This window comes from Limanda limanda, chromosome 16 (assembly GCF_963576545.1).
Source record: "Limanda limanda chromosome 16, fLimLim1.1, whole genome shotgun sequence".
Lineage (NCBI taxonomy): Eukaryota > Metazoa > Chordata > Actinopteri > Pleuronectiformes > Pleuronectidae > Limanda > Limanda limanda.
The window spans coordinates 19,589,236-19,613,824 of NC_083651.1; the positions used below are offsets into that span (position 1 = coordinate 19,589,236).

Consider the following 24,589-nt stretch of genomic DNA (forward strand, 5'->3'; position numbering starts at 1 on the left):
TTTCCATTGACCGTTATTATGTCATTCTTTTCTCAACAAATTATACAATTTCCCTCGGTAAAGATTTTCATGTTGAATAATTTGTTCATCAAGATCTGATTTAAGTGTTCCTTTAATTGATTGAGCAGTTTATTTTGAGCACTATTTCGAAGTGTTACAATGTTACCCTCACTCAATGTTATTATTATGATATCTTATTAAGCTTATTAATGGGTTTAAATATATTTTCTTCTCTTAAATTACATTTATTCAAGTCTTAAAAAGGTCTTAAAGAGCATTTCATTTGACTTTAAAAATGGTGCAAGAAGCCTGGTTTATATAATCCGATTGGCTGACATTACCAGTTACATAAAGTGTTACTCTGTAAAATGTGCTATTTATCAACCTGACTTATGATTCCAGAAACCGCACATGGAATAGAAATGTGAGCTTTTGACAGTTTTCGACAATCCTTCCCCGGTTGATTTGATTGATGGATTGTTTTCTATTTAATGTTGCAGTGACAGGTTTTAGTTTAGTTTAGCACTTGACAGGTTTCTGTCACCCAGCACAAGTTGTTTTTTCTGTCTGCTTGATTTTGTCAGGTTTATTAATTCAGGTAATTAAACCAAAAAGCACAAAATGATCCACAAGGAGCGCTAACCTAAAGCAATGTAATGCTACACACTTATAGAGGATAGCAAGAAAATGTAAAAGCAAAAATAACCTATATAGTTTTTCTGTAAAGGACATGTCTTGTTGGTGAATATTTGCCATTGCCTTAATGTCACTTGACTACCGTTCCCATGGTAACTGATAAGCCTGCCCTGCCAGTGGTGAATCTCACTCCAGTGAGTCTTTGACAGTTTGACAAGCTAGGAGAAATGAATGAGTCAGCCTTTTGCGAAGAGCCGAACAAGCTTACTAAGTGGATCCTTTCAATTCACACAGATTGTGTGCACGCACAAAAAGATTTCACTCGTTCAAATCTTCATCTCGGTGGAGCAGAGAATGTGATCTCTCTCTCTCCTCATGCCCAACAGCAAATCAGATAAATCTTGCTCCTCAAAGTCAGTTTTAAAAATGTTCAGGCTCATTATCATTATTAAGGCAGCCTTGTTTTATATTATGAGTCGGGATGGAAATTGATGTAAACTGCATCTTTACTGAGTTGTTGAGACAGAAAACCGCAAAAGGTATTTCTGGTACAATTTCGGTGTCACATTTATGCCAACTGATCAAAATACGTAGATCCTCTGAGGCCTTAGTGCTTGTGTGGATTTCCTCACCCTTGATGTTTTGGGTGTGTTTGGACAATTAAGTAGTGGTGTGTCAACACTATGGCGTATTGTGGGAGAGAGCTTTAGCACTGTACCCATGTGCAGAGTTAAAACATTGTTTGGTGCTTTCAAAATGGAACAGTCTGCGAATGCCTCATAAGCAGATATTGCTTAATCTGACTCAGTCTAGTGTGCACATATTCCCAGTTTTGCCCAATTGAGACAGCTTTTTACTCTTGAGAGTTTAATACGCCTTTACTTCTTCACTCCTTAAATAGCTGTCTGCATAATCTTCGTGGTCTGGGTTCAGTTCTGTAAACTTGCACATGTCTAAAAGTTAAGAAAGGACCCTGACCCAGATACAGCTGCAGTGAGTTTATTTACAACACTCTTCTGTCACATGGTGCGAGCCGTGGGAGCACATACTTGTGCCAAAGAGAGGAAACCAACTAAGAGCGAGGAGTTAATTGGTCAGATCATAGATTCTGACCTAACACACGATCACTGCACTTCAGTGTGAGGACTTGCGGTGATAAAACAGCTCATCACAAACCACTGGAGTGGAGATTCTGGATTTCCTTGGTCTTAACTGTAGCATCTAAACAAAAAACATAAACTAAACAACTACAAAAACAACTATCCTGATGGGGATGGGCAATAGAGCCAAAAATTCTATATAAAATAAGTGCTGTTGTATTTGAACACAGGTGACTGACGTAGCACAGCAAATTCGTGTCACTTTAAAAGAGTTGTTTACAATGGCACAGTGTCCTTAGATAAGGCAGGGAACATGTTGAGGTTATATGTCATGTTAATTGTTGGCTCTTACTGTTGAGATGTTCTTTTGAGACCGTGACGCATTCATCACATGGTGTGAGTCAGGGTTTCTATTAATCTGAAGCCATGTATAGGTCAGCTGTGTGTACGTGCTCTTAAAAAAATGAATAGCAGCTCACAGGTTGTAAATTCTCGGTCAGGGTTGGTTGCATTGTCATTCGATATTTTTTGTCCATGTTGACTTGTTAGGCTTTTCACTGAGTAGATGAGAACAGATTTTCGCCAGCTCTGTGGCCTGCATAGAGCTGGCTGGTGCTTTTATCCTCTGCTTTTATCCGGACTAAAGGTTATTAATGGAGGCTCAGTCATGATAGTGTTTGGTGAAGGTTTTTATTGTCAAACAGGAAGGATGAGCTGCTGTGGTGAGTGCTAAGGTACATCTACCTTTACATAAGAGTTGCTTGTTCCATTCTGGAAACTTTGCTTGCTGAGTGTCTTGCAAAATCACCCACTCCCCCCAACACAAACACACACAAACATGCAAACACACTTTCTCCAACGCTGAGGCACATGTGTAAGTTCATGGCAAATCTTCTATGGGATTATTAATGAGAGTATATTTTCCATTGGATGAGGAGAACTTGTTATTTTGGGCAGTTTGCTGAAGATATTTTTAGCTGCTGGATACAGAGAACAGGGCCAAGGATGACTGTGTGCTGCAGCTCCAGATCATAATATGTCTAAAGAAACTAAACACCGCCTTATCTCATATCTCACCTCGTTATACATTATGAATATGAAAACTGGCATACAAAATTCTGATACTTGAGCTTTCTGTCATAGTAATGTAAAAAATACAATGTCTTATCGTATAAATTTGAGATGGAGCCGCTGTGGCCATGCCTTTTCGATGTATTTGCACTCAACCAGTCACAAGTCAGTCTCAACTGTCAACCATGATGTTGCACCCCATTTTTATAGCATCAAATAACTTATCAAAACCAAACTTTCAGGAAAAATGAGCACTTGAGCAAACATCAGTTATAAGAACAATATAAAATGAAATAAACCATCTTTGAGAAAAATGTATTCAACGTGGACTTGTACATGCTGTGCTCCAGGTTTCCATGTTCCCTGCTCTCCTTTTCATCCACTTTATCTCAATCTCCCATCTCTGTGTTCCCGCTGCAGGCAGCCGGTGGGGGTCTCTGAGGAAGATGCTGGGTTCAGAGCGCGGTGTTGTAGAAGAATGGCTCTCAGAATTCAAGGTAAAGGCTCCCCTCTGTTCAGTGTTATGACTCGATGTCGTTGAAATGTGCGCCTGGAGTTTTATTTACATTTTTTTCAGATAAACCACCTTTAATATTTCAGTCCATTTGTAAATCAGGATTAAAAAGTTTGTTAATGGAAGTGTGAACTATGGCCATTTCAAGACAGTTAAGTCTCAGGGTCAGCTCTGCTTTCATTAGTTATTTGTACTTTGTCAATGTTAAAGCATTTATTTGTCTTTGGTTGTCTCACAAGTGATATACTTTGCTCTCTGTTATTATTTTCTGAATCATAGTCTCTATCATGCATAAAGAAACATTATGGGTGCCTACACCCAATGATTAGGCACCCGAACTAATGTAATCTTCTTTCTGTCAAGTGCTAATCACAAAGGAAACAGACAGAGCAATAATGTTGAGTCATTTTCACTTATTCAGAACAGAAACTCAAACATGCTGAAAGGCAAACTGGTTTCCTGCTGTTTATTTTAACTCAATTACAGCTGCTAAATGCAAAGTAAAACTGTTTGGATTTCACAAGATATATTAATTCAAATATTGATAACTTGGAAATTGGAAACTTGCAGGTGTAATCCAAAAACACAATCTTATACAATGTTCTCTCCATTATACTCTTTCCTTTTAGAGAAATACTGTACCGCTAAAGTGCATGATGCAGCTCTTTTCTCCATTATATTTATGTACAGTCTATTTTTGACACTAGATTGCATCTCTGACGCATAAAATTAACTATATTATTACAATTAAAATACATGCAAGTACACAGCATGCAAGTTTAAACATAAGAATATTGTGCATGTGGACGCTCTGCTTCTGAAACGTGGAGTCTGGACACCAGAACCCAATGCAGCTGCATCTGCTGGACATCTGAGTTAAACACAGTTACACTAATGAAAGCGGCCTTGAGCCCAGGGTCTGAGACGTCCTGAAATTGCCAGAGTACATCAAGTATTTAAAAATCATCGAGATGAGGGGAGTGCAAAAGAAAGCCACGGAGAGGAAATGCAGGAAGTGTATAATGCCTTAGACGTTGTGGCAAAAAATGAAAGAGAGAAAGAAGTGAGTATTATGAATAGTGAGGGAAATTGGTATGACTCATGGTACATCGTGTTCTGTCCTCTGAATGTCCACGCTGAGGCTGTGCTGCGAGTGAATCGGACTTCTGTCGTCTGCACACAGACAAAACAGCCATGACCATTTGAAGGATTTCCATTCAGGATATTTGATACACCCTGTGATACTCTGTGGCTTCTGAAAGTTATTTTCTGATGCTTTTCTTATGAGCGTATCCACTTTCACGTAATCTACCCTATTGACTTTTCCCCACCTTCCCCAGAATGCGTTGACTCTGAAGAAGCCTTTTTAAACAGTCGTCACAGAGTTAAAGTCAAAGCAGATGGTGGCGTGTCCTATAGACAAATGGATGGTTGATGATCACTGATGTTCAGCTTAAATGCCCTGTACACTGTCACATATGTTTTCAGCTTGACTCTTCACTGTTGTGGGGGAAGTTTGGTGAAGTTTTGTTTGAAATTACAGAAACAATCATTGCAGATCTTAGTACAGTTTGTTCCAACCTACACACACCTGGAAAAGAGTTGAAGTGAAACCTGGTGATGTTTAAAAATAAATTCCCCTGTATTTAAACTTCTCTGGGTGTGAACTGGAAATGAGCATTTTAGTTTTATAATACTAGGGGAAATTCTGTTTCGACCTTATGTTCAGTATCATCATTCTCAGCAAACCTTTTTTTTCCTCCTTGCTGCAGTCCTTACCAGAAACCCAGATCCCCAGCTACGCCGGCAGCCTTCATCTGAAGAAGTCCCTGGTGCAAGCTCTCTACAGAGTCATCCAGGACCCCAACAATGAGGTCACACACACACACACACACACACACACACACACACACACACACACACACACACACACACACACACACACACACACACACACACACACACACACACACACACACACACACACACACACACACACACACACACACACACACACACACACACACACACACACACACACACACACACACACACACACACACACACACACACACACACACACACACACACACACACACACACACACACACACACACACACACACACACACACACACACACACACACACACACACACACACACACACACACACACACTGTTTTTAGCTCGAGGAAATGCGTTGCTCGTGACTCACATGACGTAGCCTCAGTTGACAGTGAGCAGGAAACCGGCACACAGCTGTGTCCACAAGGTACACGTGCACATGGAAAATGCAAGCATGCAACGCTCTGGAAAGAGTGTGATAGACAGGCCCAGTCCCAGCGCCAGCCACGTCACCTGTGAGATGGCACACAGTGTTCCTTATAATCTCACGTACACACACACGCACACAGAGCACACAGAGTACACTGACAGCTTAGAACATCTGCTGCCCACACTGGTAAAGCAACGTGCATGCTCAAAGATACATCCACAGATATTATATATAATCTCAGGTTATAATTAGTCATACTGCAACACACAAGCACCACAACGCCTATTTAAAGGAAGTAATGACACAGTTTTCCAGCAAAAGCTTGAGGCCCCCAATGAGACAGGACTTTAATTTCACTCTAATGATACAGTCAGTGCCTCCAATTCTCTTCTCCCCTATGTAACTCGCTCCTTCATGGTCGAATTTGGGTGTCGGGCATTCAGGGATATAAATTCCATTAGTGTTGTCAATCTGGCTGCACAAGCCCATTAATGATTGGACAAGTGATCCAGTGTGTGTGCGTGTGTGTGTGAGAGGGACAGAGAGGGGGGGCTAGGATTGCAGAGCGTATTTGACTGCTGTGTAAGGCTGTTGTTTCACTGATCACATGGAGGGTCAAATGTCTTGCCAAGTTCATTAAATGAGTTGCCGCTTATTTCAGGGTCAGCCACAGTACAACACACAATCCAGAGTAGTGCTGTGCGGGCACTCACTCCACTGACCCCTGGTCTGTATAAACACACTGGCTCAGCCGGCTCCACTGAGACTACATTTGAGCAGACTTTCATTGTCGTGATTTATCCCCTCTGCTCCTGCGCACCTCCCACTACTGAGCAGCAGCAAAGCTTCTTCCCTACAGTCCACCCGTCCCGTTATAATCAGGATGACATCCATTCATGCTTTCAAAGGAGAGCTGCGAAGCAGAGATAGTGTCTGAGGCTCGTCGCCACGACAGGTTCCCGCTGGGACTTAAAGTTTTGCATATGAGTGAAAACAGGATTATTTTCTTAGTATCATATCTTTTTTTAATACCATAGGCATATATCAATGCTAATTTGATCATTTTGAAGTAAAGATGACTTGATGATCATAGAGACTTCTTAATTTCTAAATTTCTCCAGGCACTTCCTTTCGATTTGTGAAAGACTGTACATTGTCTGTGGATGTAAATGTGAGCATGGATGGTTGTCTCTCTGTCTCTTGCCCAATGTCAGCTGGCCTCGGATCCAGCCCCACCATAGTGTATATTCTAGTAAAGTGTCAGTCACCTGTGCTAATTTGCATTTGTGCGTTTCCTCCTCCTAACCAGCTGCTGGAGCCGGTGTGCCACCAGCTGTTTGAGCTGTACCGGAGCTCTGAAGACTGCCTGCGACGCTTCACCCTGCAGTTCCTGCCTGAGCTGGTGTGGGTATATCTGCGGATCACGGCCAGCAGGGATCGTCAGAGCAATGGCTGCATAGAGGCGCTCCTCTTGGGCATCTATAACCTGGTAGGGGCATGACCTTTTAGAAGACATAGGTTTTGCTCTGTGATTATTAAATATGGTAGCTATGACATGTATTTTGTGCCAGTTTGTATCTATTTTAGGAGGGAGAGCAGCCACAGAGTTGCAGAAAATAAAATGGCAAAGATAAGGATTAGGGTAATATAGTCCTTATTTGAATGGACAATTGTCCTCCAGAGAAACTGAGGCCCTGTTCATACCTGGTATTAACATGTTTTCAAATAGACAGCTCTAAATGCAGATGTGAATACACCCAATCCACATTGATGTCACACTGTTCTAAGAGGAAGTGCGTACTCATTGGTGTTTTCAAATCGCATAAGAAGCATTGTCATTTTTTGAAAAGCCAGTAGAAATGTATTATTAGGGTTTCACAAATCTTGGGTGATTTGGTTTCCTTGCATTACGGCAAAAAATAGCCCCAGTCTGAATTTTTCAGATTTGTTCCTGCTTTTCTTTTAATTTCTTGTAGACGAGAAATAGGATGGGTGTCAATGCTGCCTCCCATTGGGTTGAAAACATCGAATTTGGGCTTTGCAAACAATGTAAACATTTAGCAGAGGGGAGATGTGCAATCCAATCACAAGTGGTCACTCAGGAGGCATGTGCAATGTGTGAGCTGACGTACCACTTGTGATCAGATAACCATGACGCATGTTGATATCAGGTTTAAACGCAGCCAGTGATTAGCATCGTCCTTCAGAGAAAACTGTACATCTACAGCTTGAAACACTGTGCTGTTGTTAGTACTATCATAATGGTGATGTAAGAGCAGCAGGGATGGTCACACTCACTAGTTCTTTTATCTGAGGTTAACTCTTCAAACACATGACTGTTTGCTTTCTGGGATGGTTCGGCTGTTTTATTGCTGTCAGTTGGCAAAGAAGGCCTATTAGGTTTATTGGTGTCATAGTTAAAGAGCTGTATTTTTCTGTATGGTTGAATATACAGTAGGTTGATATTATGTTTTAAGACAGAAGGACTAAATAATATTTTGACAACATGAAGAGGGCTCTGGGGCTCCTGGAGTTTTAAACCATTTCATGTGGGAAAAACAGAATGTTGATTATATATTTAGACACAGGTGGAGCTTTTAGTGAGGTTACTTGTCTGTTGACAAGAAAGACAATCTGCAGGGAAAAGCCCAGGTAATGGAAAGACCCGGGATAGATTGTATCATGGGAAAACACCCTTGGGGGAATGGGCTAAGAGCCGGAGATATCAATAGAAAGAGCTCCATGTCAACTGGTGCGGCTAAAGGTATATCCATGCATAATTTATTCCTGTGTGTCTATACCACCACCACACACACACACACACACTATACATTCTCAAAGGCCTCTTTTCTTGCCTATGGTCATTGCCAACCGGGCCCTGATAAACAGCTTTGCTCTCAGCAGTCCCATCAGATATTCAGAGATGCACTGTTAGCTACTGAAGGGCAGAACCAGGAGTATGCTGAGGGAGAATGGCAGATAAAAGCCTTTTTGGGACCACGTTTCAAAACCTAGATTATGTGATGCTTGGACGTGGGAATGGATTAACAGATTTTTTTTTGGTCTAATTCATTAAGTTGCAGTAGCCACACACAGCCCAGAAAAAAAACCCTGTACAATCGGAGCAGCTCATGTTTAAAAAAATAGAAAAACTGTTGCAGCTCAAGCGTTAGTAGTTAATGATATATGTAATAAACCCTCCACCTTCCAACTCTGCCTTAAATTAGAGTTAAAAAAACGAAGAAATGTTACACACTCAGGAGAAAAGAGACAATTATTTCTTTGTATTTGAATCAGTCAGCAATGTCCGCCATCCTCGCGCGTAGTAGAAACAAGTGGTTTGACTCTTACCCACACTGCCAATCCCCCTCGGCTGCACATAATTGGTTTACAGAGCAAAGTAGGAATAACAAGTACTTTCTTCCAATTGTAAAGTGCTCGGCTGTATATCTCTGTGAATGCACTTGATTATTATTATTATAACCATTTTTTCAACTGCAGTTGCTCTGCGTGGAGATAATCAGGCATTACATTTTATTAAAATGCCATCGTTCTCAGAGACGCGTTCATCTCTGTTACGTATCGCAGTGTGAAATTGGAATTGAGTGGTTAGTGTGCTTGCAGTGACTTTCAATCTGTGAAAGTCAATAACATGTACCAGCCGTGAGAGGGAGAGCGGAATGTAGAGCAGTTGTTCAAAGTTTTCTGCTAAATGTTTTCACCTATCTCCACAGGAAAGCGCTTGACCGGTTTAAGATTAATAAAAACAAACATGGGGCTCTCCAGGCCTGGTTTCTGTTCCGTGAATGACACACCTTCTCTGTTTCTTCCTCACTCTCTGGTTTCGCAGGAGATCGTGGACAAAGATGGCAACAGCAAGCTCCTGGCCTTCACAATCCCATCTCTGTCCAAACCATCAATATATCATGAGGTAGGATGCCTGCCTGTCCAATCAATCAGTGTTTTCAGCATGCCTCTCTCCTCAGGGTAATCTACTAGTTACTCCTCTGCCCTTTTTTATTGCTATGTTTGTCTCCTCATCTCTTCCTTTCATCCTCCTTTCTCTCCTCTTTTGACTTTTGACACCTCCTCAGTGTCCAACGCTTCAGGAGGTCCCTTTTCATTAACCCCACTTCCAGGGCTTATCCATCTATGTTTGTTAAGATGTCACTGTGATTTCAACAACGCAACAGGAGATGTTTTTCACACTTTTTTGTGTGTGTACAACCAAAAGCTTCACTATGAATGTTCTTTTGTAGTTTTAAATGGAGGTAACTTCAGATTCTTAACTTTCATTCACTCTCTCAGGCACGCCAGGTTTTGGAAAACTCTCCCTCCTGACCGAATGCTAACACGGAACAGAATATTGACTATTTTGTTGAGCTGGAATTCATTAGCGAGGTGTTTCATAGGACATGCTGACCTAGGACCATTTACCAAGGGCTAAAAGAAGCAATGTGTTCTCTTTTTAAAAAAAAAAAGCCTTTTCCATCCTGCTACCTAGGCTCAGAAAAGACTGTGCTGTGCAGTTTATTTCTATACAGTTTGACAATGCTTAGTGGCTCCCTATGAGTGTGTGTTGATGAGGCTACAGTGTGTGACGTGTGCTGTGGGCGATTTATGGCTGTAATTACAAGCTTGAGAGAGTCTTCCCTCCTTGCTGAGAGGATGCGGAAAGCACGGAGGCATGAGGAGGGGGGTGTGTGAGAGAGAGAATGTGACAGTGAGAGCTTGTGTGTGTGTGTGTGTGTGTGTGTGAGAGAGTTTGACAGTGTGAGTGTGTGAGAGTTTGACAGTGAGAGCGTGTGCGCATGAATCCCAACAATCTTTCTAGGCTGTACTATGGCTCGGCACATCACATGTTCTTATCCCCAAGCCTCCAGCATTAGCATACACTCAAGTCTCTCTTTGAATTAATCCGTACTGCCCGCCTCCACTGCTCAGAGTCGCCCAAGATACTTAGAATGGAGTATCAATTCAATGAAGAGGTGACTTTTGTTCTGCACACCATCAGAATGACGTTGCCTAATGACAATCTCATGTGAATATACATTTAGATTAATTTTAGTCATTACCTGTTCCTCTTCCTCTATCTTACATAGGAAAATAACTAATTGGCTCATTGTGTGTTTTAGTTTGAGAGCAGGTCTTATTGTTTTTATCTTCAGATTTTGCAATGCTTTCACTCAAATCCCTGGGCTTGCACTCAGCTCGTCTCTTTGCGCTCACGCTGCTTCTCTGTGAACGTGTGCTCTCTGATTTCTCCTTCACTCTTGGATTTCTTTCTTCTGCTCTTGGATTGTTGTCTAACAAGTCTGTCAAAAATCCCCAACCTATAAAACGCTAGGTGTATTGTTGATACACAATACAATCCGAGATGTCTATAAAACACTGCAGGAAACTGTTATTAAAGGTGTGCAGATGCCTTTTAATAAAGAGGAGAAACTAAAGTAGAAACCTGTATCAAGAATTTGAAATGTAATAGAGAAAAATTCTAAGCAGTATGTTGCATGAAGGAATTTGTAGAAGTTACAAGGAAAATTGCAACATATAGATTTCAGTGGACGAGTTGTACAGTCAGCAGTTAATCAACTAAAATATGTCTGTTCCGAGTTTGGAAACAGATAAATGAGCTGAACAGAAAGAAGTCAAGTGCTGCCTGTTAGGGTGACCAAAGGTGAGACTCTGGCAGAGGTCCAGTGGCAATCTAATTCAGCTGCAATAAAACATGAACACTTATCACAGCAGTTTCCCATCGGAGCAATACGAAGGTCCCAGTTTTTCAGTTAACTATTTGAAGAGCACATCATCGCACCAGCCTCGCTGTAATTTTACTGTCGCGGTGCAAAAGCCGACATGGTTAACAAGTATTTGATTAACTGTGGTTTCTTTGTGTGTGTTTAGCCTTCTAGTCTGGGGTCCATAGCGCTGACAGAGGGGGCTCTGTGTCAACATGACCTGATCAGAGTGGTGTACAGCGGCCTCCACCCACAGAGAGAGACCTTCACGGCTCAGAACAGGTACGGCTCCGACTCAGCCAGCTGTTAACAGGGAGTGAATGATTTGAGACCAGACTGTGCATAAAGATGGACGACATAACTGCAAACTCAAAGCGTCGCAATTGCCAGCTGGTCAAGTTGGTTATTAATCCAGCCTCCTCCTTGTTCATTGATGGGATATCGACCAAAACAAAAAGTCGGCGTACATGTCAAATAATTTTTTCTTAAAGATTGTTTATGTCATATTTCTCAGTTCTTTTTCACGCTGAGACTGAATTGTAATTGGTTCAATCGCTACTGCGCAGACTCTGGCTACAAATTCGTATCCAGGATATTTTAGGTTAATTTCTGGATAGTGGGAGGAAGTGGAGACACGTGGTCCATCTCGTGCCATAATTGATCTCATCTCCTTATTAATTGATTTATTCGATGACAAAACATTTTTCTACACCTTTAATCCCATCCATCCATCCATGTAGTATGAAAAAGACCCCTTACGATGATCAGTACATGACTCTCGCTCAGCCCCCTCCGCCCAGATGCTGCAAGCCTGAAAGCTTTTTTGGCTCCAACACTTTCTCTGCTGCTGTGGATGAATGATAATCTTGGCATAATGATGAAGCACACTGTAGTCCTGACAAAAATATTCTTTTCTGTCGCACTAAAAGGAGTAGACACACTCTATGTACATTTGTTTATTGGCAACGATGCATGTGCAGAAAGGGACTGAACTACCAGAGCTGATAATGTAAGGGCAGAGCAGATGACGCAGGTCATCCTGTTGTCCAGAGCAACATGGTCCAGATACAATGAACATTAAGCGCCATAAGTATATTGAATAGATTTTATCGGGGCCAGGCCTCATAGTTTATCTGGAAATCTATTTCTGTGGTTGCTGCTGAGATAGAGTTTATGTGAAGAAAGCCTGCAGCTCCTGAGAGGTGGCAGCTCTCACACACTGAGGACATTTACCTCCTCCACACAGTCAATTATGGCCCTTCCACTCGAGGTGCCCCTCCTGGTTGTCCTTTTTCAGCGTACACACAAGCTCATGCACATATTCATACACTGGAAAGCACAAATGCACCAAGAGACGTACAATATTGAGATTTTTACCGACGTCTGGAAACCAATCAATTAAGAGTGGGTAGTTTAATTTTGCTCTCATTTAATTTCATTACCACATTCATCTTTTTATCAGTGGTGTCTATAATACTCTTATTGTAATGCTGCAAATGGGACAATTAAAAAAAACCTCCCCTTTCCTCACTTATCTCTAAAAGAAATGCACTGCTGCCTCAAGTGGAAATTAAAACGTCAGTCAGCTTTCACATTTACACAAGAAAGGATTAAAAAAAAAAGTCAAACTTGAATTAACAAAGTTGTAATATGTCAAATAATCTTATGACTTAAGACTTTTTATGAACAGAGGTCCCGGACTGGACAAAATGTACACCTGAATATCTTTGTGAACCTCTGCAGAGAATTGAATATTGTGTAATCTTAGGTCTCAGAGATTTGCAGAGTTTACCAACATAAACCACTAGGGCACCATACAGATTATATAAATATTCTTTATATTTATATATATATTAGGGATATCACGACTGCAAAAATGTAGTTACCGGTACAATGCAAGGTTAAGGGATATCACGTTAAAACAAATATTGACTTTACTTTCTCTTTCTCTTTATAATTTGTCTTTTTTTCTGACTGTGTTTTGCGGTTGCAGGTTTGAAGTGCTGTGTTTCCTGATGCTCTGCTACAACTCTGCTGTGGTGTACATGCCCCTCTCTTCCTATAAGTCGGTCTGCAGAATGAGCTCCAGGTAAGAAAAACAAATGTAGAACAAGTCTTTTTTTCATCCCATCTGTTATTAGTGACCTCCCTGTCCCCTCATCTACCCTCATCACTTGCTCTCCTGATATCAAATCACCCCTACTACCCTGTAGCCATACACTAACCTCAAAACTGACTTGGATTTGATTAGTACGATTTTGTTTGAGCTCAGTTGTGCAATTGGCAGAATGAAAGCATTACTGCTGGATACCTGTCTGTCTCTGAAATGCCCTGTTGTTAGAAGAAAGGATCAATATGGAATTCACAACATGAGGCCTTGTACTGGATCTTCAGCGTGAAGACGGTTCAGGATATGAAGACTTCCCCTTAGACGAATGCCTGAAGCAATCTCTGTCTAGACAGACTGCATACTGTGAGGGTTTCAGAGCACGAGAACAACACTCCCTCTTCCAGTTTCCGATGCAGAACACCACGCCATCTAATCCCACCTGACCTAAAAAATGGCTTCCCCAGCTTGCTGTTTGATGTGTTTCATCTTTAGCTGTTCATCCAGGCTTTGTGACTTCCTGCAGCGTTCAGAGGATCTCTAAACCTTTGTCTCAACTGCCTTTGTTTGACTTTACTTACCTTAGTCATTGTGTGTGTGTTTTCCCTCTTCAGGTTGTGTGTATGTGGCTTCCCTCGGCAGCAAAAGAAGCTTTGGCGGGAACCATGCAACCGAGTTCTGCTGGACCCTGAGTTCATGGTGCAGATGCTGACTGCCGTGTATCATGCCATGTATGTATCTTTTAAAGCTGAAGTAAATAATAATAATTGTCAACACAACACGGACATGCAGTCCATTATAAAATCACCTAACTAGGCAAAACAAAACAATTTCAAACTTCTTCTATTTACACTTTTTGTGTGTAACACAGTCCTGTCTCTGCAGCCAGTTCCTTTGACCGCATGGATTGGTATTTACAGGGAATTGTCAACAGTGAAACTTTCTATAGACAAGTGTTTGCCTTTTAAGATCATGTCCAATCAAGTTAATTTATTTTAGGTAGACTCCAATCAAGGTGTAGACACATTTTCAAGGTCTTTTAATTGTCATTTGAAACATTGTTTTTAATACTGAGTTAACCCATTTCAAATGACTTTAATCCATTTTTCTTTAGACTTGTGTAGATAGTTCCTTTATGAGCTTGTTATCACAGCGTTTGCCTTTGTGGGACATTTCTAATGAGCGTAGTCTCCATTGTAGTTTGCTGTGGTCTACTGCAGAAAACCTCCTAACAGCATATGCTAGCACTCTACCAGCGGCTCCCCACTGTACTGACTGATTTCATCAGCAGTGCATTGTGGGAGCAGGTGATTTCATCCTGCAATGAGGACAGTCGTTGCAAAGCTGATTACGGCTCCTCGATGACAGCTCATCCTCAGTGATGGATCCCCTGATATCATAGTGACTGGAATCACTGCTGTTAAGGATTGTGTAGAAAGGATAGTGGGAGAGAATGAGGGTTGGCCCCCACCTCTGTGTGTGACACAGAATATTATACTTTTTAGTAATCCTTACCATAGGTCACCTCATTGCCAGCTGGAGCTCTCATATTCACCCTTGGCCTGTGCAGGTGCACGTGAACGGCAGACAAACATGAATCCACGGCTTCACACATGCTCAGGGACCTTGGCAGCTTGGAGGATACTCTGAGATTTAGGTTAATATGTTTTGCTAATGCCACATGAAGAGAGAGAGGTTGACGTGCAGGATTTATATGAACAAATACTGTCATGGGACACTCCCAATTTAATTTGATCTATCCAGCAAAGAGATGAGTGATAAAAATATCATGCGCTTTTGCATATTTCTTTAACCGGCTTAATACAAATTTTGGGAGTATAATGGATACGTGTCCAACCTCTTTCCCTCCTTCCCTGTAGCAGGAGACATTATTAGGTAACTAAAATAGTTCAGGGGGATGTGACTCAGACATCAAGGCATGTTGGCAGACACTCCTGTTTACCCCCCAAAAAATAATTACTTCACAACATGACGTCTTTGAATACCAATGTGTGTGTAATTGTGTCCTGTTCTGTGTTGTGATTTCCAGATACAATGGAGAATGGGAGATGGGGCGGGAAGCTCTGGAGGACATTCTGTACAGAGCTCAGCTGGAGCTTTACTCCCAACCTCTCCTGGTAAGACCAATAGGATTGTGTGCATGGAGTCAATTACACACAGCACAGTACGTGTGGAGTCAAAAATTATAACACTAAAGAAGAAGAAGAATGCTTTTGATCCTCCATGTTTTTCTCAAATCAGCACGGAATGTCCATAAAAACAGTCATCAGGCTTTAGATTTTGTAACATTATCTTTGATCTGCATCTGTGTTTATGTTGCCCCTCCAGCTGGGGAACGCCATGAAGAACTCGCTGCCAGAAAGTGCTCCCAACGAGTCACAGGGGCGCAAAGTGCTCGAAGTGGAGGTGACACCCACAGTCAGCCGCATCTCCATCTCAGCCATCACAACTGCCTCCATACGGCGCCACCGCTGGAAAAGAGAGGGTAAGACGAAAAGCACCGGGAGACGCAGGGAAATCTTGGACACACACACGCAGCGAAGTGAACCAGGCCTCAATGCAAGAGGGATATCAGCAGAAGAGGCATCACAGTATTTCATTAGTAGTTTGGAAAGGAAACAAGGAGAAGGACCAGTGATCCGTTAACCTCACGAGCTGTAACTTTTTTTTTTTTTATTAGTAAAAGGCCACATGACGGATCTATTTGGTGAGAAAATGATTTTTCTGGTGTTTGTCCTCAGCAGTGAGAAGAAAACCTTCTCTTAGAACCCAGTCGCACCATGAGCATCGTCCAAAAGGTGTTTTGTGTAATTTATAATATGTAGCTGTGGTCATGTAGTCTCTGTGTTGCAGTGCCTGTGCCGCCCATTTTGTCTTAAGTGTGCTCTGTGTTTTGTATTTCAATTTTACAATGAATGTCTGTGTTTTAAGAGAAACTTCAAAACAAAATGGTGCCTGTAAAGTCTACCGACTCCATTTTTCCCTAGTAGATGGGCAAATAATGGAGCAGTTCATTTTTAAGATATAAGTTCTATATTTGGTAATTTACACACCTGCTGTGCCAATGATGAGACCCGACTCGTTTGACGCTTGCTGCCACTAAAGAAACGCGTTTCCCCGTCTGTGTTGTTGACTCCCAGATTGTTTTGACTACTCAGCCGATGCAGAGTTGAGCTTCATCGTCAATCCTCCTAGCCCAGTCCTCCACCACCGCCACACTCCCTGGGACGCAGCAGCCAAAGAAGAAAGACGTGGGCGAGCTCACAGCCACCGCAGCGGCAGCAGCATCATTCCCCCGATCACACTTGAGGGTAGGGGACAGGGGCGGACGCTCAGAGAAGAGAGGGTCTCAGGAGGAGGTGCCCATCTGTATCCTCCCCACCCTCCTCTTCCTCCTCTTACCCCTTCTCCAAGTCGAGGGGCTTAACTCTGCTCTTCCCATTTTGGCTTTTTCTTCACTTCCCCCAGAGTATACTAACTCATCCAGTTTATAAGACCCTCAGCCAACAACCCCTCTACTACCAGACAGCTACTGTTTGTCATCTCACAGAAGAGTGGAAGAGTCGCCTATTCTGGGTTTGAAGAAAGTGTTGCTAGTGGCCATTTTGCATGGGCCTGTAATCATGTCATATCCTGCCTCTATCCTCATCATGCATCCTCCAGCGTGTGACTGCTAGACTGCTGCCCTCGTCACTCACTGAGCATGTTCAGTGCCCAACCTGCAGCGTAACCCTTTACTCTTGGGTTTTCTCAACCCTCCATGTCTGATAATTGGCTTTATGGATTCGATTTTTTCCATAGTGTTACCTGGAAAATTATATTTGTTTTACAAAACCCGGCACAAAGTACCCGAAACCTTTTTCTCTCACTGTCCCTCATGATGTTTGACAGCGCCATATGTTTTTGGTCACTCAGGCCAACGGCGTCCATCTGCTGCCACCATCCTGCAGAATGAGGCCTTCCTTTGTTTTTTTCTGTCCAACAGCTTTATTGTTTGCTCATTTTGTGTTGCATCTATTTTTCCTCCACTCAGTGAGTGGGAACGAGCCCTTCATCATGCATGCGCACGCCACAGCAAGCTTTGATCTTTTCTACTGGAACATAAAACCCTGGAACACTTACACTTGTAATGACCGGACAAACAAACATAATTCTTTGTACAACTAAAGTTATTGACTTGACTACCTGCAAGGAACTCACAAATGGCTCGTTTTGTCTTGTTGAATGTTTCTATCCGTTTCCACGTGTGGAATGTCGAAAATCGAGTCCCATTCACAAACTGTATGGTCAGTGTTTGTCTGGAGCACCATCCCGTCTTCTTCCCATGATCTTACAAAGAATTCTCACGTGTTTTATTGATAGAAATCTGCCAATCAGCAAAAAGGTGATTATTCTACAGATTTATCACCCAGCATGTGTGCACTAACTGGACATTCTTTTGCAGAAAGAAATTTATAATAACACACAATTTTGGGGCTGGTATTACCACACTAGTGGTTTTGCAGGTTTAATCCTGTTAACTTAGATTGTATTTTCTTTGCGTAATAACCATTTGTAGAGAGATATCATGTTTTTGCTACATTTTCCCTTGATGTCTACAACAGCATCTAAGTGCTACTGTAGGTTTATAAAATAATGGCATTAGGGCGTACCTAATGAAATTATACTTTGCAGTTAGATGTAACTGTAAACAAATCCTCATGAAATTAGCTCAGTCACTATATTGTGAAAAACAGTTTATTGTAGTGGATTAACCTCTGCAGGCTGATTTTCATAGCACAATGAAATGACTGGACACCAGTATCTAGCGTTACGTAACCAAACTGTAGTCAAGGTTAAATCACGTGCCCGTGTTTGTGACGTCTGGGTTTGGGTTGGCTTGTGATGGCTTGCAGACAGGCCCTCTTTTCAGCCTTGTGGTCTGTCAGCCTAACTGGTTTGCTATTGATCTGATGAGGTGTACGGCTTCGCCTCAGCAGGCTCCGCAGGCTCGTCTCAGCCGGCCAAACCATGTGACCACCGGGCCAGCGTTGTGGGAGAAAGGAGGGATGGGGCTGGAGGGGAGAGCATGTGTCTTCCCTCCATGTTACGTGCATGTCAGTCCTGATGCTGCCTGCGGTTCCCTGTGATCCAATTTCTGCTTGTCCCAACGATGCATGACGGAGACAGACGGCTGATTCTCTGCCTCTTCTTTTAACCGACGTTTTCCTCCATATTGTATGTCAATAACTTGATTTTTTTTTTTTAACCTAACATAGTTTATCATCTTTTTCTCTTCCAGCTTTCAAACAATGAGGTCTTAAATGGACTAAGACTGTTTTATTGTTTAGATATCTTGAGCTCTGTCCTGTGCCTCTATGAATTCAACGAAATTATCACCAGATAGGAATTGTTAATGTTTAATATTTTAAATGAGGCTCTGCTCACTGATCAAGCTGGTAATGGAACTCACACTTTTCCTAAACATACAGCCAGTTATTCTTTTAGTCAATCTGGATTACGTCAGATCATCAGAGCTCAAGGTCATTGTGCACTGTATTGAATTGTTCTTCAGTCTGGTACAAGAGGGAGCTAATGAACCAGTACGCTCTGACAAGAGGCAGTGTTAGTGCTGGCCTGCTGGAAGGCTGATAAATTAGACTCCTCCTCTGCATTGTTTTAAACACTTAATGTTACTGTCACTGCCCAGTAGTAGCTCATTAGTTTATCCCTGGCCAGTTGACATCACAATTGATGAGTATCGGCAACAACATATTCGTCCTTTCTCAAGATTACTGTGACATTTTGTGTTCTTTATAATAAGTAGCTATTTAAGTATTTTAGAAGTTAATTTCTAAAAGTAAAATTTAACTTTGTTCCACAGGACTGAAATCAAAAGGGTTAAGTTTGCATTACAGTCAGATTTGTCATGTGTTGTCTTCTTCACCCACTTCTCCGTTTATTTATCCTTCTTTCTTCCTCTGTATGTTCGTGTTCAGATGCTGATGGCATGAGCGGTGGGGAGGATTCCTTCAACGTCAACGACCCAGACGAGGGTTTCTCCTCTGGAGCTTCCAACAGCAGCCAGCCCAGCGGCAACAAGGCGAGCGGCAGCGGGGGGCCACGGGGCGGCAGCCTGACCAGCAGCAGCAGCAGCATCAAGAAAGCCATCACAGCCCGGCTGTCACGGGACAAGGAGAGGGAGAGAGAGAGGGAGAGGGATCGTGAGAGAGCAGTGGAAAAACAGGCCGAATCGTCTGCTGATCACCAGGCAGCTGTGAGGAGGCATCACCAGAAGCAGCAGTCGCCTCCAGCCAGCATCACCTTGGATGCCATCCAGCTGAGCCCCATAAAGAAGAACCTGAGCTTCCCTGTCGGCCCCACACTGGTGCGGACTGGAAGCACCTCCTCCAGTAAGTCTTTTGACTGCATGAATTTCAACATGAACGGAGGCAAGGACGAGCAAGAGGAGGCACTGGGAGGCTCAGACAAGGAAGGGGAGCGTCCGGCAGGCGGCTCCCACCGCCACTCCACCATTAGCCTGCAGGAGGAGCACCTGATCAGGCCAGAGGAGGCCCAGGACCTCCTGTCTCCTGGAGCTCCCCTCACCAAGCAGTCCCGCTCCCCCAGCTTCAACATGCAGATCATATCACAGGTCTAACATGCAGTGCATGGCGTAAAACACACACACACACACACAGACAAAACCTAACCATAAAGGCGGGTTCCCACCGAACATGGTGTGATTTCATACAAAGTGAATCGAGCTGGCCCTGGGACCGACCCGAGCTAGAGAGTGATCAGACAGGTCACTACTCAGCCTCAGGTGGCCTTGGAAACCGCAGTCATCCAGACCAAGCTCCTGTAGGAGCCGGTGTCAATCCCCGAGCTGTGTGCTGTTCTGGGTGGGCTTGTGGACCCACACGCAACAGCGCTGGCTGCCCCAGTTTTTCCAGGGTGTGCATGCGATTAACCCGAATAAACACAAAGGATCTGTGTTCGGTGTGAACACACCATTACAGCCTGACTACTACAACTCCTGTCTACCTGTGCATTAACGTGTGTGTGTGTGTGTGTGTGTGTGTTTGGGAACAAACCCATTCATCAACCATTAAATAAAAATTGGCCTGCAGTTACTGAGAATGCAACAAGAAAAGTAGTTAAATCATAACAGCCCACTTCTGTAACCACAGTAGAGCGTTACAGAGTCACTGCTCTCTGCGTGGAGAGAAAAGTCGTAAGGACGCCACGCTAGCTGAAGGGGAATTATGACCTTTCAGATTTTTCTTCAGTTCATGAATCAGCAATAACACTTATCGTCGATCATGTGGAGAAGAGTTCTCTTCATTCCTTCCCTGTCATTCCCGGGCTCACGTGCAATCGTTCTTGCTGATTATCTTCCTTCTTTATTGCTGTTTGATTGGAAATGGTTTTACGGAGAAAAATAAATCTTTCAATCTTTAGTTAAATACAATCCAAAGAAAATAGATTCTGTTTTTGTTTTCGTTCACTTTGCTGAGGTCAGATTGTGTCGGATCCAAATGATTCTCAGCCCATGACTTTAATTTTATTGTGAAAATTATTATAATAATAATAATTATCTGATTTGATCTATAAAACTTTTAAGATTGTTGTTCAACCAAACTGGAATGTGTTGAGGGTTTGTCTTGCCCCAGACTTTCAACCAGGCTAATCACGACTGTGCAGCTACAGGAGGAAAGAATTCCTTTTGTGATTTGATATAAAACCCGAAACTTGAGTAGGAACTGGATAAAACCATTGAGAAGGTGCAGGTTTGTGTCTGAAGCTAAAGGCAATGACTGTATTTTATATTGGGATTGTTTTTCCTGGTTTAAACCGTTGCAATCTGAAAGCACTTGTTGGTGTTGAGGCTTGTGAGTGGCGTCGTCTCTGATCCGTTGAATTTGCCGCTGGAGGCTCGTACTAGTCACGGTGCATCAGCAGTAACCATGACGGTGGTCTTGTTGTGCTCTGATTGGATGCTCATGAAACATTTTGTTCTACCTCATTGTGTGTTCACCTGCCACTCAGACACCTGTCTCCCAATCAGATGCAGGACTAAGACCCCATTAGGTTTGAAACCGGAGTACTCGACCAGTATAGCGAGGGACCAATATGGTTTCACACTGCAGCTGTAACGACACTGAAGAATCGGTTCTGACTGAATTTCTGGTCCATGCATTTCAGTTCAATTGCATTGTGCACAAGCTCGCGCTGCAAAACGAGAACACAACCTCTGTCTTCAGGTTTTCATATTCTCTGTCATATATCAAACAACCACACTGGGGGTTAACCTGATAATTTACCAAGAGAAATGTCCTGCTTATCTTTTTATTTATGTAATGATTTTCAAAGTGCAATTTTGTTCTCTTCACGTGCATGGAGTTGGATCTTCTCTGCTGATAAATGCCTGCATCTGCGCACAGCGCTAGCTAGCCTTCTGTAGTGCTCCCTGCCCAGACTGAGTGGTTTTAAAACACGGCGTGCTTGTCTGCATGTTTCGTTCCCTGCAAAGCACTGCTGGGTTTTTTTAGATGCGTGATTTACGGCCAACAAGTCAAACCCAAGTCTCGTCTTCTGCCAGATGTGCCAACACACATCCTCTTAATCTTTTTTCGCTTGGGTGTCTTAAGTTAAAAATGCCTTTTTTTCTGTTTACTTGTCTTATTTTAAATTTAAGGCACAAAAAAAGGGATGTTTGGACGTGTGGCTCAACGTGCCCTTAGATGCGGCTTCACCTTTTTTGCCATGAACCATCTTTTCACTCGTCACTCGTGTGTGTGCGACACACTGTACTTTCACAATCATTACTAAGCTTTGCTGTTCACGTTAAAAAGCAGTATAGTAAGCGTCTGTGTACTGTAGCCGTCAGCTGTTGTATTGCATTTCCCCCAGTCTTGCTTACGTGCTCGTTGAAAACGAGGGTGAATGATTAATGTATATAAAAGTCAGTTCAGTCTGCAGTGAAAATGTCACACACTCGCGCCCCTGCTGTGCTGAAAAGCCGTCACACGGCCACTGCTCCTTTGTGCGCTTCCATCTTAAACGTTTCAGGCCAATCAGTGTATGATTGCTGGCTCTTTGGCCTCACAATGCTTCTCCTCCTCCTCCTCTTCCTCCTCCTGCTGGACTGGACTGCGGAAGAAGAAGAAGAGTGCAGTTCACGCTCTCACCTGGTCTGTCTGCTGTCATCCTCAGTGCTGTGTGGCTCCCAGTGGGCCGTGTTACCATTTGCTGTATTTTGCTGTGAGTTGAGTGGCACCTTTTTGCTGTTTTTAAAACTGGTGACGTGTTCATGTCATTAATATACGAGTGCCCCTGACCGAGATTTACCAGCAGCCATGTTGGTACTGTATGTTGACTTAGAGTAATCCCTCAGTGTCTGGTGTTATTTGCATGTGATCGGGGCGGGAAATGAACGCCGGCTAGCACACGTCTGATTGGCTGTGGCTGATTATTTTACTTTCCATTTATTTTTGGCAGAATTATCAGCTCACAAATCCTCACATGGTCCACTAACATTTCAAAAACAGAAAACCTCTTCAAGGTTGTGGAGATATTTTGTTAACCTCGTACCAGGTCAGCTGCTGCTGGTGGACAACGTTCATTTCCTGTCCTGCATGTGATAACTGTGGGCTTTGTTTTCATACAGTATAATGCACTTTAATCCATCCACCTCTCTCCTCAAGATAGTTATAAATGATATATATATATATATAGATGTGCAAATGTGTATACACTAAATGCAGGGTTTAAGTCTCTTTAAAGTAGTACTTCTATGTGATGTCACATCCAACACAATGCTATTTTTGTTAGTCTAAGGGTACAGCTATCTATTTTTATTTTTTCATTTCAAAACCAAAAAAAAATGTTCCGTGGTCTGGAAGGTCTCAGGAGATTATCAAAATGCCACATTTCAAAACGGCAGCACCAAAATTTCTGTTCTTGAAGTCAGAATTGATTCTATGCAACATGTTTTCCCCTTTATTTCCCTTTTTGTTTTCGGTTCTCGGTATATGGGCTCTCATTAATCCTTGTCGGGTGGGATGGGGCTGATGCTTTTAAGCTGATATTTAAGGTGCGAGTCCTCAACAGCATCCTCATTCAACAGTTCCGTTTGTACACCCTGCTGTGGTGCCACAGAGCAAGCACCTCTCATGTGGGTCAATACGAGAGAAAGCCACGTGTGGACTTCTGATGCATGTTGAGCCCTCATGTCAGTTCGCTCCTCTGTGGCTCAAAGACGTCGGCCAGTGTATGAAATGTAAACAGATGATCAGTGATGATTCTAATATTGATGCTTCGAGGGAAGCTGCTGTAAGATGTGATAACACTGTACCACTGCTGTTGTATAAATGGAGAGAAAGACTTATTTTAAATCTTGTAAATATCGAATGTACAAAGGTGAGAGCAAGGTCAATTTAAAAAAACAACCGAGGATCAGTCTGATATGTAGGGAGAAATTAATCTGTATATTGTTGAATAAATATTGTGCCGTAGGGATCCACGTGTCTCTCTGCTTTGTGTGTGATTCAATACCATGTTGCTCATTCTCACTCATCACCATGATGCAGCTCAGTCTATTTCTATCATATAAACCAATATCCACAATACATATAAGCTTTCCATTTTTATGCTTCTGCACCAGTGACAACCAGTGGCCAGAGCCATGTTGTCAGGTTGTCCGTCATATGACAAACAATACACAAATCCTCACTTGGAATCAAAGATTAAGAACTTTGACGTTAAAGTTTAAGTCACTCACTTCACAAAAAAACGTTTGCCTTGTTAACACGTTATTTTAAGAATGCCTCGAGAGAAGCTTTTCCATTTTTGGCACGAATGTTAACTTAGACTCAGAAATGGACTGATAAGATTTGGGTGATGAAGGGTCACAGCGACCTCATACAAATCTGGAAATGTACTGATATAAACTTAAACTGCAGTGGTCAGTGGCAGCACACAACCACACAGGAAGTTATGGTTTTAATCTTAGTTTAGTCTCAAAAAGGTCATAGTTGCTAATAATATGGTAATATGAGATACACTTAGTGAGGTTATAATTAGACAGTAAGGGATAAAGCTTTTAGATTTGATAAATAAGAAATTAAGAGTTTGCATTTGATT

The 24,589-nt window shown here is 42.5% G+C and overlaps 1 protein-coding gene across 3 annotated transcripts in view; it reads left to right on the top strand.

The window, feature by feature from the left end:
- Window positions 1-23,965, top strand: part of LOC133021314 (hyccin 2-like) — a 39,505-nt gene extending 15,540 nt beyond the window's left edge. For 2 of the 3 annotated variants that reach the window (XM_061088094.1, XM_061088095.1), the window contains exons 3-12: window positions 3,228-3,304; window positions 5,094-5,195; window positions 6,906-7,085; window positions 9,447-9,527; window positions 11,501-11,616; window positions 13,328-13,423; window positions 14,056-14,172; window positions 15,492-15,579; window positions 15,791-15,947; window positions 19,441-23,965. In XM_061088094.1, coding sequence (XP_060944077.1) covers window positions 3,254-3,304; window positions 5,094-5,195; window positions 6,906-7,085; window positions 9,447-9,527; window positions 11,501-11,616; window positions 13,328-13,423; window positions 14,056-14,172; window positions 15,492-15,579; window positions 15,791-15,947; window positions 19,441-20,102 — 1,650 coding nt within the window. In that variant the 5' untranslated portion in view covers window positions 3,228-3,253 and the 3' untranslated portion in view covers window positions 20,103-23,965. Of the gene's footprint in view, window positions 1-3,227; window positions 3,305-5,093; window positions 5,196-6,905; window positions 7,086-9,446; window positions 9,528-11,500; window positions 11,617-13,327; window positions 13,424-14,055; window positions 14,173-15,491; window positions 15,580-15,790; window positions 15,948-16,602; window positions 16,774-19,440 lie in introns of all 3 variants that reach the window. The other variant, XM_061088096.1, reaches the window with a different exon arrangement.
- Window positions 23,966-24,589: the final 624 nt, after the last annotated feature.